The sequence below is a fragment of the Haemaphysalis longicornis genome, unplaced genomic scaffold, assembly GCF_048455015.1.
Source record: "Haemaphysalis longicornis isolate Haplotype H1 unplaced genomic scaffold, Haemaphysalis longicornis Haplotype H1 scaffold_8, whole genome shotgun sequence".
NCBI classification, from domain to species: Eukaryota; Metazoa; Arthropoda; class Arachnida; order Ixodida; family Ixodidae; genus Haemaphysalis; species Haemaphysalis longicornis.
The window spans coordinates 131,648,700-131,667,679 of record NW_027526445.1 but is presented as its reverse complement, the minus strand read 5'-3'; the positions used below and the strand labels follow the sequence as shown (position 1 = coordinate 131,667,679).

The following is an 18,980-nucleotide window of genomic DNA, read 5'->3' as shown; positions in this document are numbered from 1 at the left end:
GGAGTAAAAAGGTTGTTCATGGCCCTTTCGCTGCGGTAACAAAAGCGAGTGCCTAAAACAAACCCCCGGAGCCAATAACTCACATCCGAAATGATAGTTATCGAAGGCCGGATGATGATTCCAACGTGCATTGGCGCGCAAGTTGTAGCAAGCCAGGCACGTACGTCGTGAACGCCTCCAACCGAACCTTTTTTGTTTCGTTCCGTCGCCATCCCTTTTGTCTTTCGCGGGAGTTGATTATGTGAGCCCTAGCGCGTATACGATTCACGCGCGAATCGTAACGACTCCTTTTGTCTCCCAGCTGTCGGAAAGGGCGTGGCAGTAGGCGTTGCCGCGTGATCAGGGCGTTCGTCGTTGCAGGAAGGTGGAAAAAAAAAACGGAACAAAAGGGAAGCGAAAGGAATAACAAAAACAAAAGAGAGAGAACGGCCACGCGCCGGATGTCATGCGTGCACGCGCCGTGAGTGACAGGAACCGACGCCGCCCTGTCACGCTGAAGGCGGCACCATTCCCGGCACGTCACGCACGTCACCGGACAGTGATAAGGTCGAAAGAAACGAAAAAAAAAAAAAAGCAAGAGCGGCATTTCAATCGGATTTGGCTTCGACTACGTATAAGTTCGTTCTAGCCAGTGTACTTTTGTGAGATTTTCATTTCGTTGGCAGCGGCGATCAATGGTACTATAAACCCTCGTTATCGTAAGGAAATCGCTTTGTTCGAAATCTCTCCTTATCCGAAGTGTTTCACGGTTCCCACCGCAGTGCACTGACAGCAAATAATATCCGCTTTCAATGAATTATCGCTTATAACAAATTCAGTTTCTTGTCCCGACAACCCGTTTTAAACGGGGCTGTCTATTTTGTCCGTGGGCTGTGCTAGCGGAGCTTTAATTGGCGCAGTCGACAGGATGATGCGACTGCGCATGCGCAACACGGCTCAGAACATTTCCTTATGTTATCAAAGGTTAAAGGATGAGGAGCTTTACAGATCATACGCTAAACTGCAAATTAAATAGGTTGCAACTTTTTTTTTTCACGTACCTCTGAGGGACGACTTAGCGAGGCTGAACACGATGCGAAATAAATTTCCGATTAAACTAATCAGCGGAAAGCAATACGACTGCCGACATCTTGTTTGGAGCCCTCCGAAACAAGCTCGATTGGCGATCCAAAAATGATTACGCTAAACATGAGCTGGGTTCGTTGAGAATTGAAGAAGAGGAAGCTCCTGGTGCACACCGTCACACTATCATCATCATTGTTACTCTGCCATCGCCATTAAAGCATTCCATCGGGGGAATTAAAGCATTCCCGCACTTTCTGTGGAGCAGGGTTAAAAACAGAACTGAAGACCACCCGAAATTAGGAGTTATTTGATTATTTGAAGTTGGACTCTTGTAAATAAAATAGGTCCGCCCATCTTCCAATTTTGCCCTCTTACTCGTCTTCAATTCGATTCATTAAGCTGAATTTGCTCGTTGCAAACCCGCCGCTAATCCTTCTGTTTATCTTCTCCGTTCGCGTCGTCCAATGTCATCCGCAAACCACAACGAAGTAATGACGTCACTGACGTAAAAAAAGAAAGCAATGCTTCGCTGTGGAATTGTGACGCAGTGATAAAAAAGTTTTTTCTAGTGCGCAGTTTTTTTTTAAACCACCCTCCATTCATAAGGTGTCAGTTGTACGGTACAGTGTCCGTTACTTACGCTCTTGACTCAAAAAAGTATACAGCGTCGAAACAGCTGTTTGTGCGTGAAATAGAAAGCGGAAGCAACGCGGTTGAAGGCACGCCGCGGGGACCGAATTCAACCATACAAAATTTTAAAAAGAAACCTTCCGGGCGCTGTAATTTTTTACGGTTCCCACTGACCAGCGGTCAACGAAGACGACCGTTGGCGTGTGAATGCTGTCAATCAAACCGGGAACTTTTTTTTTTTTTTTTTCACAACTCCAGTCCTACGCATGGAATAACTGAACCAACGGACGGCAGCACGTGAGGCAGCTTAAATGGAAGGCGCCCCCACAGCACTGCGCTTTGACAGACTCGGCGGACATTCACGTCAAGGAGCGCATTGTACTACCGGACGCAAGGTCTATTCATTGCGAATGACAGCTTCGTAGGTCCCATGATGGAGCCGCCTTTCCATACCATTATCTTCTTTTTTTTAATTTGAAACACACCAATTCGAGTACCCGAACAAGTAGTCAGTCCTAAAATGTGTGACGAGGTTGGCGGTAGTTTAAAGCTGAGTGTTCCATTGCTGGCGTTTTCTCTGTTGGTATGCAGTGTTTACCACAATGGAAACAAGTGAGGATAGGACGCAGGGGAACGCGAAAACGTGACGAGCACTGACTTTCAAGAAAATTGTTAATTGCGCTTCGTTTAGTCGTTTTCCTGTCTTTTTTTTTTTCCTTCCTTTCCTTTTGCGCACCGAATGGGCGTCACGAATATGCTCAGGTAGGTCCGCAATTGATAATTTTCTTAAAAGTCAGCGCTTGCTTTCATTGCGCCCCTTATCATTTTCCTTCTTTAGCGTTTCGCTGACGACATTTACGCACGATTGTTATACAAGCATGCTGCTAGCTACTTAAAAGCTTTTTATTTTATTTTTTTTCTGAGCGGGAACCTACGCTTCTCCCGTACCTGGTTTACGAGAGGACATTGACGAGGAGCGAACAACGGGAGCGAAGTGTCGTAAAGCTGCGGCGCTTCGCAGCGCTAACAAGTCCCGCAGAGTTACTGCGTAGACCGCTGCTTGCTTACCAGCGTTGCTCCCTTCCCAACCCTTGTTTCCCCAGTGCTCTTCCCCACTTTCCCCACGTGCCGCAGCGGCGGGCACGGCTAGCGTCGCTCCCAAATCCAAATCCGGAGCCGCGGGACAATCCGCTCGCGAGGTGCGGCGCAGTCAATTAGGGAGGATTTGCCGGAGCAGTCGAGGGAACTTCGGCGCGCGTTTTGGTTGTTGTTCCCTGCACACACAGAGCGCGGTATTGCGTTTCTTGCTTTCCTCTGTGTTTTTCCCCCTTTCTGTCCCTAGTTTAGGTCCCTGCGCTAAGCCGGCTGGTGTGTCAACGGGATTTTCTCTCCCGGAGATTTGCCGCAGGCCCGGCGCAGCGTATATGCGTCCTGGGCTTGTTTCTGGGAACGATGCGAGCTTCGCCGCCAACTTTCCTAACGTAACGAGGCACGTTTCACCTATACCGCATTCACGTCGGAGCTCCGTATAGCTCTGTTTTCTTCTGTATAGCTTGTGCTACCTGTTCGGCGAAAAACTGTCGAACTCTTACGGCTGGCCCAATCCAAATACGTTTTTGAATTAAGATCGAAACATCGTATTGTCACTCCTTCGCCGTGACTGCGCACGGGGCATGATTATTGAAGACGCGGAACAAAATGACCTTTTTCAGAACTGTTCGACTCGGAAGGCTTGTTTGTGTGACCTGAGTATACGGGAGATCGAAGAACTTTCTACCGAAGCCTGTACAGCCTAAAAAAGAGAAAAACTCGCCCGGACTGCTCACGTGATGATGATGATGATGGTGATGATGATGATGATGATTGCGACAGGGATGCCCTTAAACATGTACCAACGAACGGACTACGGACAAGTCCTTGCTTGCAGCGAAAAACGAATAGTGCAACACACCCAAGGCTGTACACGTTAGGATGTGTGCCTGCAATTGCTGTTAATTTCTGCCGCTACCAGGTTTTACGTCAATCCGGTCAAGTTGGTGAATTTGAAACAGTCGGCGGCACGGACGTATACTTCACGGGGAATCTATTCATCAAGTGATAACATGAACAGCTGCTTTTATCGGTTTCAGCTGAAGTTTTGAGTTAACGAGCTGACCCGTGCCAAATGTTTCACCGTCGTCAGTCGCCTTAAAATTAACTGCTGGTGGAGTTGATCATCGTTCTCTGGGGAGTAAACTCTAATAAATCCAAGGAGTATCTGAGAAGTTGAACAGTCAGTGTACTCTTGCGAGCGTTGGCGCGCTCCCCACAAACAAATACTCCGGCGAGCTGGATGACTGCGCATAACGAGGAAGAGTAAAACTAACCACGTACTCTTCTGATATGGGGCGGAGTGCAGCCCTAGTTCCACTCCTACACTGCAGTTTCGGTCCGAATATTTTCGTCAACACAAGAGTATCAACCCGGGTGCAGCCCATTGCACAACGCTGCAACATGTGGGACGCCGCTTATCCATATCTTGACGCCCATCACGTGTGACTCACCAGTTGTTGACTTGGAGGATGGTGAGTCCGGTGTCCTGGGCCAGCTGCTTTTTCTGGTCTTCGGAAGGATACGGATGCTGCGGGAAAAAAAAAGAGCGGTAAAATATTAGGTACAAATATAGCGAGCGCAGTCGGGAGACTACAAGCACCGAGCAAGATTTTATGCGGCCTGACACTCGAAAGTAGACGACGCCAAAAACCGACAAGGTAGACAAAACGGTTCTCCATCCATCTCGTCTGCACAACGCAACTGATGCTCTGCTGCACTCGTAAGGCAACTGTGTCGTTAAACTGTGTCGTTACAACGCAACCAATCACCGTTCATGAGTCATCCTTAACAATGGATATCTGTTTGAAGTATTAAAGGCTGTGGTTAAAGTGCACTTCACTTGTCTCTGGTTTCACTTTTTGAAGAGCCACGGGTGTGAATGAAAGTGACGTTGCATGGGTAATCGTTGTGGGTGTCGTTTACAGCTTCGCTTTCCAATCACCTTCACAGGGTGGATTTGCGCGCATTTTTTTTTTTTTAGTTTGGCTTCAAAAGGCACAAGCAAATTATTGTCATGCGAGGGTCTCAGAGTCCACACACTGTAACGGGACCCTCGATGAGAAATGCGAAATGTGACCTTATTGCGACGGTTCTCTTAGTGCGAAAACATGGAATGGCTACCTCAGCGAAAGAAGACGGCGTAGGCGGCTTCGGTGGAAGAGAAAACGGCTCCTAAACCAACGTGAATGCGATGCGTTTCGAGCAACTCGTACCTTCTACGAAGTCCCCGAAGGGTGTCTTCACAACAATGCTCAAGAATGACCAATCGTAGTGCCCTAGTTTGCAAATTCGGTGAATTACGTGGCCGAGCATTCAATTTGAGCGGAAAAGGGCATCTGTGCAGGTACATTGCGCAATGCCACTGACACCTTGCGTGTTGTCTATACGCACATGCACTTTTTTTTTACAGTCAAATTATACGTTGAGCTTCGCCATTCGCCGAATTTGCGACTAGGGCGCCTCGATTGGTCATTCTGGAGCATTGTGGTGAAGACGCCCGACGGGGACTTTTTGGAGGGTGTGCAAAGGCAGGTATTTCACGTAATCTGACTTGTGCACCAACAATGCTGGCCACATTTTAAAGGGACCCTGCAACACTTTTTATAAGCGCTTTCACTCTTTTCTTCGCGCCTGGAACCACTGCGAAAGCTATAGTTATCGCCAGCACAGAGCGGCACTGCGTGATTTGCTCGCCGCACCAGATACGCCTTCCATTTCTGCTTTGTTTTTGTGGATTTTTTTAAAGTTGCTATCGAATGCATGCATTACTGCAACTGAAGGAAAACCGGCCAACAGCCGTTACGTGGCCTTAGTGACGTAATTCGAGCCATTAAAGAACATCAAGACGTGGAAAGAGAAGAAAATCGTTTGAGCGAATTTACCAGTTATTTGATGGTCATAGAGCAGTAATTTTGGGCTGAGGTACTTTGCGACTCCCTAATATAAGTACTGTATGTGTTGGGTGACTACCTTCTGCAAACAATTAGGATTTCAAAAAAAATTGAAAAAATTGTTGCGGGGTCTTTTTAATGCGAAACGATTGCTCGCCGGATGAGCGCGCACCCTGGTTTTATGGAAAGATTTCATCCTGAAGCAGAGGCCGTGCGTCGACACCGATAACCGCATCCTTCCGCTGCAAAGTATCATCGAAACAGGACCGATCAACCGGGAAATTAGGAAGCACAAAACGTGGACGGGCACCTTACGTTCGGCTGTGAAACGACCCCGAATCAGGCCATTCCTGAAAAACGCCGCAAAGGGTGCCCGGCGTATTTTCGTTTTAAGGCCTTCAGAAACAAGCCAAGGAGCTGGAGATTTCTAAGCACAAAAAAAAAAAAAAAAAAGCGGTACGAGTAGAGCTGCCCCTACAACGCTGCCATACAGAGAAGGGTTCAAGCAACCAACCAACTCTGTTCAGCCTTCAAATGTGAAGACTAAACACAGCGCTATGGGCTCAGGACGACGTCTTCATTTTGAGCGAGCGCTTGAAATTGTTAAGTTCCCTCGAATCTCGGGTATACAGAGTGCAGTATGCGCTGCCTTTCCCTTTCAGTGACTGAGTATGGTCTGCTTCGTTAAACCGGCGATACTGGTTCAGCGCCGGTTACCCATATTGTGAAGCCATACAACTCAGGAAGAGGGGAGAAGCGTGCAACGAAGTGGTGAAAGGGTAATTCTGATCGGAAACCGAGCGACAGAAGAGGATGTTCGGTGGCCAGAAGTCAAGGCCCGTGACAACGGGCGACTTTTTCCGGGCAAACTGCTCCTTCTTCTTCTCTTTCTTAAAGCGAAACACCGGAGAAGGAAAGGCGGAACGGAGAAAGGGGGAAGGGAAACCGAACGGACGCGATGCATGCAAATGTCGCTTCTCATCTGGCTTGAAATCTCCGAGTCGGCTGGGAAGTCGGCAGCGGAATAAAAGAAGGGCATGAGGCGGTACAAAAGCCAGAATAGAAGGAAGGAGAGCCGGCAGGCATAGCCGAATCCTCCCGCCGCACCCATGCACACACACAGCGCCCAATAATAAGGGATAAGGCCGCCAACCGCAAAGCCTAAACGCCAGGCGGAGTCTCAATGGCGGAGGGGCCTCCTAAACGTCCTTAAGCCTAAAACCGAGCGGCTAAGCCTAGCTCGCAACTTGCCCTTCAGAAACGCTGAAGAAAAGGCGCGGGGTTTCTCCCTGCGTAGTTGCTCCCTCCAGCATTGCACTTTTCTTCGCGTTCTTTTTCATCCCGGGAAATGCAAAAACGCTCCTTTTTTTTTTTTTTTTTTACTTATTGTGGAGCGAAGCATTGGCTTCTAGCTTCGTTCGGGCAGCGCTTTCACTTGCTTTTGCGTTTTGGTCAGACGCGGAAGGATAAAGCAGGCCACGACGAGGTGGGTACTACTCTGAATGGAAACGGAATAAGTAAAGCCACGGGCAAGGGGAGGAAAACATCCTGCAAAAAAAGGAATGCGAAGAATAGAGAAAGGTAAAGATGACCAACCAGCCTGCAGGCGGCATGAATGCAGTGGCATTCGAGTGCAAATCGGACAAGCGAAAGAAGATGAAAACAGAAAAAAAAAAGAAGGTTCAGGTTCTGGATCTTCTACCCCGAGAAGCCAGTTCCGGGGGCCCACGAAGACTACGCGGGTTGCAGGGTAGGCGTTCGTGAAACTCGGACCGACGGAGAGTGTGAAATAATTTAAAAAAAGAAACCACGACTATTCGTACATCCACATTTCAGGGGAGAGAGAAGAGGGAGGGGGGAAGAAGGGTCCTCCGACAGAAGGGTGAACAGCAGGGGGGCTAAAGAAGGTGCGGGGAGGGTACCCTAAAGAGAACATCACAGAGAGGGGGGAGCAAAAAAGAGAGCATTCGTGTCCAAAGCGATAAATCTCGTTGGCGTCAAACGGAGCGTTGCTCCCGATACAAAACGCGACGGGGGCGACGGGACTGGGGCGACAAGGTGGGGTGGCGGGGAGAAGGGGGGAGGGGCGGTTGAACCAAACGCTAGGCGGCAGGTCACGGAACGCGAACACCGTGAGTGGGCTGGGACGAGGGTTGATCGCACGGAGGTGGAAAAAAGATGCACGGCGGTTCGTGTGTGAGCGCGCGGAGAAGTGACGGGCTACTCTCGAGGTAGGGGGGCTCTGCGGGGGGGTTGAAGGGGGGCCGAAGCGTTGTATCGCGAGGTTAGGAACGGTGATGGGGGAGCTTCGAAAAGAACAAAGGGGCGGGAAATGAGGAAAACGGGGGGCGGACGCGGGCACGCCGGTGGGCAACCCCGAAATTTGCATCTATTGTCGGCTCTTCGGAGTCGCTGCGCGGCGCTGCAAGCCCGTCAGTGTGCGTCTGCGTCCGTCTATCCATCCGTCCACGGCGTCTCGGATGCACGATTGTTGCATTTTTCAGAGGGGAGGAGGTAAGAAGAAGAACGAGGCGTGGGAGAGAGAAGGTGCGAGAGTAAGGGTGCGTTGGAAGAGCGAGGAGCGAAAAGTCAGTTCCCGCTCACGCGAAGCCGGTAGGTCCGACAGCGCCCTCTACAAGGAGACTGAGAAAGCAGCACGCACAAGCTTACCACGCTCTTTCCGACAGTACTGCTCAACTATGGATGTACAGGGGCGGTCATAAGTAATTGGAACAAGGATTTGTGAATATCAGGAAATATTTGTCCTAATGGCTTTATCACAACCCTCACCGGTTTACAGGAAGCTTTTTTCTATTAGGGAGGACGCCTCTAAGCGCACACAAATGCAGCCAGGCAGTTTCCGGAAGAAGAAATTCCTGTTAATATACGAGAACGTGCTCCCATTACTTTTGACAGCACCTATGTGGGAAAACCGCCCCTCGGCGTCTAGCGGCGCCCAAGAAAAGAGACGCGAAACCCTGCATCCATTTCAGCAAGTGCCGTGTTCTTTCGAATTGCCAAAGCAAAAAGCGCAGCACACACTGCGTGCTGCACGTACATTTCTTCTTCATCGTCCTCTTCGTTGCGAAGTCCAAATAAAGTTTACAACCACCTATACACGACCGTGAACTCCAGTTAGCGTGAATACCCATACACTGTTTGAAGCCACGCCCCAATGAGTTTGCTACACACGCCATCGATGCCGAATTCATTACAATGGTTTTGTCTTTTTCTGAAATCCATGTTCTGTGACGCGGGGAATTAACGACCACAAACCGGTTCCCGCGAGAAATGTCAAGCTAAAGCCGTAACGAAAGACAAGAATCTTCCCACCACGCTAATAAACGAGCAGTTGCTAAGACATGTCCCCTTGCAAGAAAGTCCGCGATAACAAGAGCGGCAGAGCTATATGAGGAACGTCAGGCGAGCACGAACGACCAGATATATTACATCCGCGACGAAGACACTCCCCACAACTTCGCGAATCGCCGAAACCGCCATCGGGACTTGCTTGTCAGAGATAGGCACGGTATACGGTTTCTTTTCTGTCCCAATCAAGCGGGGAGGACAAGAAGTCAACCCCCACGGTATACGTTCGCCAAATTACAACCGCTGAAACGCCAGGGGCGTGAAAGGCCACCCGCGGCAAGCACGGAAAAAAGAATAGGGGCCGGCAACGCTGACGAATGACACGTTGGAAGCGAATAAAAACGGGAGAATAAAGAAATGAATGAAGGCAGAAGAGGAATGGAACAATGAGAGTAAAAAAGATGCCATGACAGCTTGTCAGTACGCTTGTAACGATCGGCACTCGGCCATAACTTGGAGCTCGTTCGGAACACCAAGGAAGCGGCGACACGGAGGGCGGGGAGTGCGCGGACATGCGCGAAAGACGAATTGAGCGCGCCCGGGGAGTGATAGGAAGCTGTAACAGAACAAGACAAACTATCTTACTCTCGGTAAAAGCGAAACTTTGCGCGAACATCCCTCCCTGCCACCACGCAAGTACAAAGTGGAAAACGTGAGACAGGAGAGAATGCGAGATACAGAAGTTATTGGCGGCAGTGCAAGGGAAACTCGACGCACGGAGGAGGGGAGGGCGTGCGTGGCCGAAACATGCGGCCGACATGTAGCCGCGATAATGAGTTCGCCCCGCGATGCACGCTCCGTACGCCTTGCCGCGTCCTGGAAGCCTTGTCGTGCCGTTCAGGCGAATCGCCCTTAGTTTTTGTTGCTATTGGTTTTGTTTGTTATTTTAAATGCAGAGCATTTCAGTAACTCACGATGTCACCCGCGTTGTCCCGTCGTAGTCCGCACCGTCGTTGACCGCACCCCTCCCCCTACACTATATAAAAGAAAATACCACCCGGCGCCAGGTTTCGATCCCTCGACCCTGCGGGCGGAACGCAATGTACATGGTGCTCTACCCACTGCGCCACAAAGCCGACACAGAATGGGACGCTACGAACGCGCCTTATATCGTTGACTCATTAAAATTACTGCTGACGAGCGCTCTCTCGTCAGCAGTTGCCACAAGTGCAACAACATTAACGTAACGCAAACTACTTAACGTCGTGCGCCCCAGGAAATGCTCTGCATTTGATCGTGCCCCTCGCGAGGGGGATGTTTCACTGCGTCGCCATGCGAACAGTTTGCCAAGCTTTAGTTTCAGTTCTTTTTCTTTATCCGCACAGTACGTTCACATAATGACGCGGTGATTCTCTACTGGGCGACTATCTCGCGCGAAGAGTGTAGCAGGGCAGTGAAGAAAAAAATAACCAAGGCATCTACAAAAACTTTCTTTTAGAATCCTGTTCAATCTTTTGCGTCCTAACTTTCGCAAAAGTGACATTGTATGATCTGTTTTGTTTAGCAGAAATACCAGTGACGACACGCCTCTGGCTATTCACGAGTAGGCGGTAAGAGCGATATAAGTTTTTTGGGAACACCGGCTGAGACAACGAAAAGATGAAGGCTCCTCAACGCCTCAACGGCGTTCACTTGTTCATCTTGAGATTGGTCAGCCCCAACCTGCCTGCTGTGGCTCTTAAAGGTGTCTGTAAAGGCACCCGTGAAACTGCACACTTTCAGCTTTTATTCTTTCACCAATTTCGCAGAGCGCTCAATAAAATGTTTGGTATCTCTTTCGCATGCACGGTGATGCAAAAAGTTCTCGTTTAGCGCACCGTTAAGTAGGCTCTTTTGCACAACACCAAAGCTGTGTAAGAAAGCCCTTTCTGCATCTCTCTCTCTCTCTCTCTCTCTGCACGAAGGCCTGCGCGAAATTGGTGCCCGAGTACCTCTATTATCAACAGGTAGTTGTTCGGCAGGATGTCAACTGCCAAAATTGATTCCACGATTCCACGATTGACCGGTGAGTGATCAAATTAAATTTGAAAACCCTGAAGTCCTGACTGTCTATTTACGGGCGAGAGCCGCTGTTTTAGGCCGCAACTCCCAACTATGCCTTCTTCGCAGAAAATATTGGACTACCCGATAATCCAGAAACGCCGGTAGTTTGTATTTATTTTTACGGTTCTGCACTTTACCGCTAAAACCCCTTTTTAATGGCTTATCCGAACACCTGTTTCACAGGAATACCCTTCGCTGTTTGACAGGCTACAAGTACATATCTCGTTAATTCGATAACCTCATTAATTATGCGATATAGACAGAATCCAATCCAGTTCTTAAGCTCAACTGCAATGGGGTATGGTGGCCGGTGCATGCCGCCCACAAAGCAAATACGACGAATTACAGCAACGAGTATAGCACTCGCCTCAAAAATATGAAACGGCGTGTTCGCATTTTGTGATACCACAGTGCAGAACAGATATATGAGTGAAATCGTGCGCATGGGCATCGTTATTCGACAAATTTGACCTTCCAGCGGCACAGCTTAGTCACTCGACTGCACTGTGGTGAAAGTGAACCACGTGATTGTCTTACAGATGTGTACAGGCATGCTGAATCCTCCGAAGGGTTAGCTTAAAGGGACTCTGCAACATTTCCGATAAACGATTTCACTCGCACATTCGCGTCTGGAAGCACTGCAAGAGCTATAGTTATCGCCAGCACGAAGCGGCACTGTGTGATTTGCTCGTCGCAGAAGGTACGCCTTCCGTTTCTGCCTTGCTTTTGTGGCTTTCTTTCTAAAGTGGCTATCAAATGCTTTCATTGCTGCAACTGAGCGAAAGCCGGCCAATGACCGCTATACTGCTGTAATGACGTCATTCCAGCGATCAAAGAACGCCAGGACAAGGAAAGAGAAAAATCTTTTGAGCAAGTTTTTAAGTTACTTGATGGGCAGAGAGCAGCAATTTCTGGCTGAGGTAATTTGCGATTCCCTAATCTAAGCACTGGATGTGTTGATTGACTACGTTGTGGAAGCATTCAAGATTTCTAAAAAAGTTGAAAGATGTGTTCAGGGGCCTCCTAAAATTATAGGCACGAAACGAGGGGAACAAACGAATGCACAGACCGCAACACTTACACAGTTGATACTGTTAGCTCTGTGTTTGCGTCCTTCCTTCTTTCCTTCTCCTGTTTATAATGTTAAGCTGACCTTTCCACGTATTCATTAATTCAGACTGTACCAGCCGAACGACGAACTTTACAGGCGACCGCGTATGGGGCGGGCTGTAAGCGAGCGCATCGTGGACCACACACTCGAAGGCAATAAAAACTATCAGCGTTGTAGATTAGATGCCACTACAGAAGAAAAAAAAAAAGCTGCCTATGCGGATGCGAGTTGAAGCAACACGCAGGTTAAGACTTCCGGTTTCGCGTGTGATTGCTCCGTGCGTGGTTCACACGACAGCACGAAAGAAGGGCAGAGACGGTGGAGAATAAAAAAGAAAGAAAAAAGCGTAGTGGGTGGAGGCAATACGGCGTTATGTAAAGAAGAAAGATTTACGGCCGCGCATGCGCAGTCAAGCCCGGCGAGCATAAATCGACCATGTCGCTGCGGTCGAATGCGTTTTACGCGACCGTTATAACCTGACATCGAAGAAACGCGGCTCGCCCCTTGCACACCACGGGAGGGCCTGTAGATCAGACGCACACAGCAGGAGGTGGAGGGGGCAAGGGTGGAGTCGCCCTGGCTCGTATAATGAACGCAGTAGGGAGGCTCGTCGCATTTGCCCACGTCATTTCGTTAGTTCGCTCTTTTTTTTTCTTTTGACTCGATTAAACAGAGAAGCATTAGCCGAACCGTGGAAGACAGGTTGATAGTGTCACTGCGTGCACTTGAGCCGCAAATCAAACTTGTGCACCGCAACAAACGTTACCCAAAAGTGTTCTGGTGAAGACGTTTGGGAGTCTGAAATAACGCGCCAAATCACGCCACTGCGCTCTGAGATGAAGCCTGGAGTCAGCCGCCATGGTGGCTCAGTGGCATTGTCTTTCTGTGCTGTAGAGAAACAAGTTCAAGCTGAGCTTTCAGGCACGTGCACACTAGCGTGGAACTTGCCGTGCCGCCGTGCCGCTATGCCGTCAGAAGCCAACGGCATTGCGCCGCGCTGCGGGTGGAGGCTGCGGCGCGACGCCGCTGGCGGCTGTCGGCTGTCGGCAGGGCGGCACGGCAAGTTCGATGTTAGTGTGCAGGTAGCTTTCTTTACGTGGTATAGTGGACCACCGGGGAATAATTCGGGCAACCCTTAACTTGCCCGGAAATCTAAGCACACACACTTCGTTCCCGTTTTCCGCGTCCGTCAAACAAACGACCACCGCGGCCGCGGTGGACGCTACACAGAAACGACAGCCCACGTCGACGAGCGCGGACACGAAACGACATACTGTGATTCCTATCGACTCCGCCAGAATCGATTCTCGGAAACCTATTAAACGGGGAAGGGGGTGTCAGCCCACGTTCGCGATTCACCCGGCAAGAACATTCTTCCGGTCTCTTATGCGCAGTAAAAACAAACGGCAGTTTTCAATCGTCCGCCTTCGAAGAACACGAGCTCCGCTGTTTTGCGTATACGCAGGCGGACGCGTTTAATAGCCGCTCGTCGCCGCTTTTATGGCCCGTCTCACCCAGGCTTTGATATAGCGACCCTTTAATTCGCAGCTGAAGAGGAGAGATCTTGTTGCAAGATACGTCGACTAGAGACTAGAGTGCAGTGTTAAATGGAGAGAAACAGGACTTCGAGGTACGCTGTCTGCCTTTCTGCGGTGCAGAACTCGAGTGATATATATATATATATATATATATATATATATATATATATATATATAAGGTTAGTAGAGACAGAGACACGTAGAAGATAAAAATAAGTTTACTGACGTTTCAGGGAGAGGACTCCCTTTCTTCAGAGGTACTCTGAAGAAAGGGAGTCCTCCCCCTGAAATGTCACTAAACTTATTTTTATCTTCTACGTCTTTCTCGTTTGTCTCTGTCTCTACTAACCTTATTTTTTTCGCGCTCTGTGTGAGTTTTTATCTTTTCAGACTATATATATATATATATATATATATATATATATATATATATATATATATATATATATATATATATATATATATATATATATATATATATATATATATATAGAGAGAGAGAGAGAGAGAGAGAGAGAGAGAGAAACTTAGAACACGCGGTAACAAACAAACAAAAACCCTTGGCAAGGTGGCGACCTCAACCTCAGAACGTTTCCACAAGAAGACTTGCCTAAGGTACAGAAGGCAAGTGTTTTTGCCTAACCTAGCGTAGGCGCTAGAAGCCTTAGCTTGAATTTGGGCATGCTGTCGATTTGTTCGCACGCCAGCGCGTAGCGCAACAACATAAGAGCGATTTTATGAATACGAAATAAGCTCCACATTGGGTACAATACCAGGCGACTGTCCAAATTGCGCGAAAATTGCGGAGCAATATCCGCGGCTGCGGGAAGGTATATACACTGAGGGGCGAATAATGATAATCCCTCTTTCTCGCCCCAGCAGTGGCAGCGACATCAGCATCAGCACTGCCCAAAAGACGTCATTACCAAGAATAAAAGGCACCGTGATGGGAAGGGTGCGGAGGAACCATGCAGGTACAGAATAGAAAAAAAAAAGAAGAGCGAAGAAAGAAGCAAAAAACCGCCAGCTTCGTGCAGTGGTACCCCCAAAGGACGCGAAGGAGCAGCAGCGCACGACGCTTTTCACCCGCTGCGAAGGCTCGATTAAAATGCAAATGCGGTTTCTTCCTCCCCTGTATATATTTTTATTTTTTTGCGCCCGAAGGCAGTGGAACGAAGGGGAGGTCGGTATGGCCAGCCCACTTCGGCTTTCATCTCCCCCTGCCGGCAACAAAACACTTACACGATAGGCATGCCTGCAACGGCAAAAGTGACACCCTCATCCCAGCAACTCCATTGGTCATCCAGAAACCCGCCAATTTTAATCTAAACGGATCAGTGTGAAGCCTCTGCGCAAGCCATTGAAATGAACATAGCGGCCTCCGAAACTCCGACCCGAGGCTTTCAAAGTTGTGTGGCAGGTGTTGCGTCGTGACGGTGGCGTCTGGTCATGGCGGTGCTGTTTCGTTCGCCGCTCTTCGCCAGGGCCAGCCCACATTCTGCACGGCGGCGGCGCCGAGTGGTGAACGAACCCCGCGACGCGCACGACGCTGGCTGAAGGACAGGAATAATAAGAAGACGAGCGTACACGAATTCGAGCCACCGATATACCGCTTTGCCTCGTCTATAATAAGCAACGGTCGACTGCAAGCCGGTACGCGCGAGACGGGCGCGTTGTCCGCGGTACGACGACGACGACGACGCTGGTGGTAGTGGTGATTATGATTATGATTATGATGATGGTTTAAGGTCATTCCGCCATTCGAAGGGGGGGGGGGGGTGTTATCAGCGGACCTGTACTGTATAACACCGGAGGGAGGGGTGCCCGTATCTGCGGTACAGAGCAACGTGCAGTGATAGATGTACAGTCTGTCCAAATTTTGTGGGCTAAGCCGGAAACGCGCATGCTGCAAAAGTTCAATGTACGAACTTACGTCCCGAGCAATGCTGAAACTTTTTTATGCAGGAAAGCTAGAGAAAACACCTTTCTTTCTTCCTGCCTTAAAATATTTTTGCCACATGTCAAGGTAAAGCCGATTTTTTTCATTCTTTGTGGTCGAGAAGGCTTAGGATAAGCCCACAAAATTTTGACAAAGGGCGTACGTCCCGCACTCTTTGAATATTGCCATGCAGTAAGTCTTTTCAAGAAACGTATGCAGCAACGCGGCCACAGCACGTTCTCGATTCGCGACATATCGAACGATACCAATCACCATCAATCGTTCGTGAACCGGTGTTACACCGCACCAGTGGCGTAGCCGGAAATAATTTCGGGCGGGCTAAAAATTTGAACGGTACCTCTATCTTGGGCGTTTTGGCTACGAATGACACCTCTAAAACATTATCTAAAACATAGTCTGTGCCAAAACAATATCTTATTTTCTTTTTCCTCTTTTATTCTCGTTTTTCATTGAAAGGAATAGACGGAGTGTGTAAATTGCATGGGCTGAAAAAAGGCCGAAAAGAGGGGAGATGCGCCTCCTATAAAATTTCGGAGGATGTTCTGACACCGAAACACTCCCCTTGGCAACTCCCTTGCACCGCACTAGATCCAAAATGTCTGTTCAAAAAGAGCCTCTGAAATTTTGCATAGGCAACCTTGTGCTCGTAAACGGCGCGACGCGAATTGGGACAACAAAGAGGAGTAAACCGCAGAAGATCAGACGTATACAAATCACAGTTGTTAAACGCAAATACCCCCAAAAGTGGGTCTTATCGACTCATGGTCAATCTCGCATGAGGGGCGGAAATCTGTAATCCCCAAAACACATGGCGTCTTCTACTTTTCATATGCACGTACGCATGCACGCGCGCACCCTAAACAACCAGCTCTGCAGCGGACTCGTTCGCCCTAAGCTGTACAGTGCGCCGCGAAAACGCGTCCAAAACGCGTCGGTAGAGACAACGCCAGGCAGGAACGCGAGAACGCGACTTTCATAAACCAAATCGTCGCTTACATCGAAATATTCTCCTGCACCCCTTCGAGTTGGATAATCTCTGGGTTGGCCTGTACCCGGATAGTTAACGAACGAAAAGGCGAAAACTGCGTTCGGACAAGACGCATCTGTGATGAACGGAACAGTGCTCCTCAAAAACGCGCCGCTAAAAGGCAGAGCATGGCGACGGGACTTCTGAAAAATAGAATAATATTTTATATTAAACTATTCTAACACCCTTCAAGTTCGTACCGCAAATCCTCGTAATAATGAAATCTAGGTTTATGCAAAGTGTTTCACGGCTCCAAATGCAATGCACTGAGATAACTCATCCGCGCTTCGAACGAAACCAGCTTTCTGTCTGAGGACGTCGATATAGCAAGTGCTTACTGTACAGCCATGGACAAATAAAACCCGTTTGGAATGTGAAGGAGCGCTTTATTGAAAAGGCGAGCGGATAGCACGGCTCCTTGCGGAGTGCCTACTGGAGGTAGGCGAATTACAGCAACAAAGTTGGGAAATGTGGTTTCCCAAATGTACCAATAGCGCGCCATTCTTTGCTCTCCACGAACAGTACTTTTCAATTATGTGTGTTCTGGTTGATGTTTTCTTGTTCGCATTTCATTTGTTACCTGAATTGGCCTGCATGTATACAGTGAGTAACAAAGGAAGAGAAGAAAACGACGGGGTCTAGAACCGACGCGTTAGTCCCACGCGGGGCAGAGCTCCTCGAAAACGAGTTGTTGAAAGTCAGAGCAAGGTACAAACGCGAGTATGCGGTAAACGCGCCACACCGGGACGGAAAGGAACGCGCGAGGTATCTTCTCGCGTGCGGCTGGCCGCTACGAGAGCGGCGCAAGTCCAAATGGATTTGCGAAAAGTGGCGGGCGTGCCACTCGGCTCCCACATGCCTCCTCCTTTTTCTCCTCGCCTGAAACCCATTTCGTCTTATGCACGCGCAGGCCCCACCACCATCACCACCGGTTGGCTGTTTACACAAAGCAATACGACGAACCGCCCCAGCCTGACATTTCATTTTTTCCCTCCTCATGCTGTTGCTTGGCTATTGTTTTCGCTTCGAGGGAGGGCGACGTATACAAAATGGCCGCAAATCGTATAGTACTCTCGTCCTCAGCCACCTTTCGCTTTCCTTGCTCTGTCCGCGCTTACGCTACCCGGCCTGCCGCTCCACCAGATCGCGGGGTATGTGGGCATCGTGAGCACCGTTTATGCATGGCGCGCGGCTCGGGCCTGCATGCGGCATGCCAGCGTGCGAGTGTTTGCGTACATCTTTGTGCGAGTTGGTTAAGCCCGAACAACAATAAAAGGGGGTCCAAACCGCATCCATTGTAGTATTACAAAATAACAGGCTGGTTATTAAAAATATTAATAAAAAGAACAAAGAGAAAAACTGCCACCCTTGTATGTAAAACTTGGGTTTGATTACCCAAGTTTTTCTGCGACGGCGCGCCACTTTTTATCAGCGCATATCAGCGTTATTCCTGTTCACGCAGGGCAGAGTTTTCCTCTAAGATATTGAGGAAGTGAGTGCGTGTGTTCTTATCTGTACGAATACAATTCCCTTTCATGACAGTCTACATTCATTCTAATCCACTTCATCGAGCTATACGTAAAGCAGAAACATGCTTGTCGGCTTCGTTCTTGGAATGGTTCCAATCAAAAAGCACCGTTGGGCATGTGGCTCATCCCGTTCCTCATTCGAAGGGGTTGTGGAGCGTGATCCCGTTCCCCAAAGGCCACAACGCCATGTTCGAAAGAAAGAAAAAAAAATAAACGAGCACAATATTGCCCAATCATTTCTCGCTAAAGCCTTTCTTCTCTATACAAGCTGCAAAAACGGCCCCTCACAGACGGGGTGCCGTACTCCCGAGAACCGGTTTTACGGAAAAGAGAGGACGCGGGTTCGGTTCCGGGCCGCGGCGGCCGCTTTTCTGATGGAAGCGAGAAGCAAAAACGCCCATGTGTACGACATTTCGGCGCACGTTAAAGATCTTTAGGTGGTCGAAATTAATCCGGAGCCCTCCACTACGCCTGCTGTGCGTCGGCGAGTTGAACCCCCACAATCAATCAATTTAAGGAAAAGATGCCGAATTCGGTCGAGGAGCGACTTTTTAAGAAACACCGTTCGCTGGGGCTAGTTTTTTGCAGCACAGAGAATGAAGATAGCAAGCAGGCTTAACGTGAGAAGAAGGTGTTCGTGCATGCGTGTTGAAAAACGCTCTAAGCATCAGATTTTGAAACGAAAGCTTTCTTACTGGGACCGATTGCGTCCTGCCAAAAAACTA

At 49.0% G+C, this 18,980-nt stretch overlaps 1 protein-coding gene across 2 annotated transcripts in view; it reads right to left on the bottom strand.

The window, feature by feature from the left end:
* LOC144148985 (homeobox protein Meis1-like) overlaps nucleotides 1-18,980 on the bottom strand; it is a 383,179-nt gene that overhangs the window by 58,702 nt on the left and 305,497 nt on the right. For both annotated transcript variants that reach the window (XM_077680507.1, XM_077680508.1), the window contains exon 11: nucleotides 4,239-4,315. In XM_077680507.1, the coding sequence (XP_077536633.1) occupies nucleotides 4,239-4,315 (77 nt within the window). The remainder of the gene's footprint in view (nucleotides 1-4,238; nucleotides 4,316-18,980) is intronic.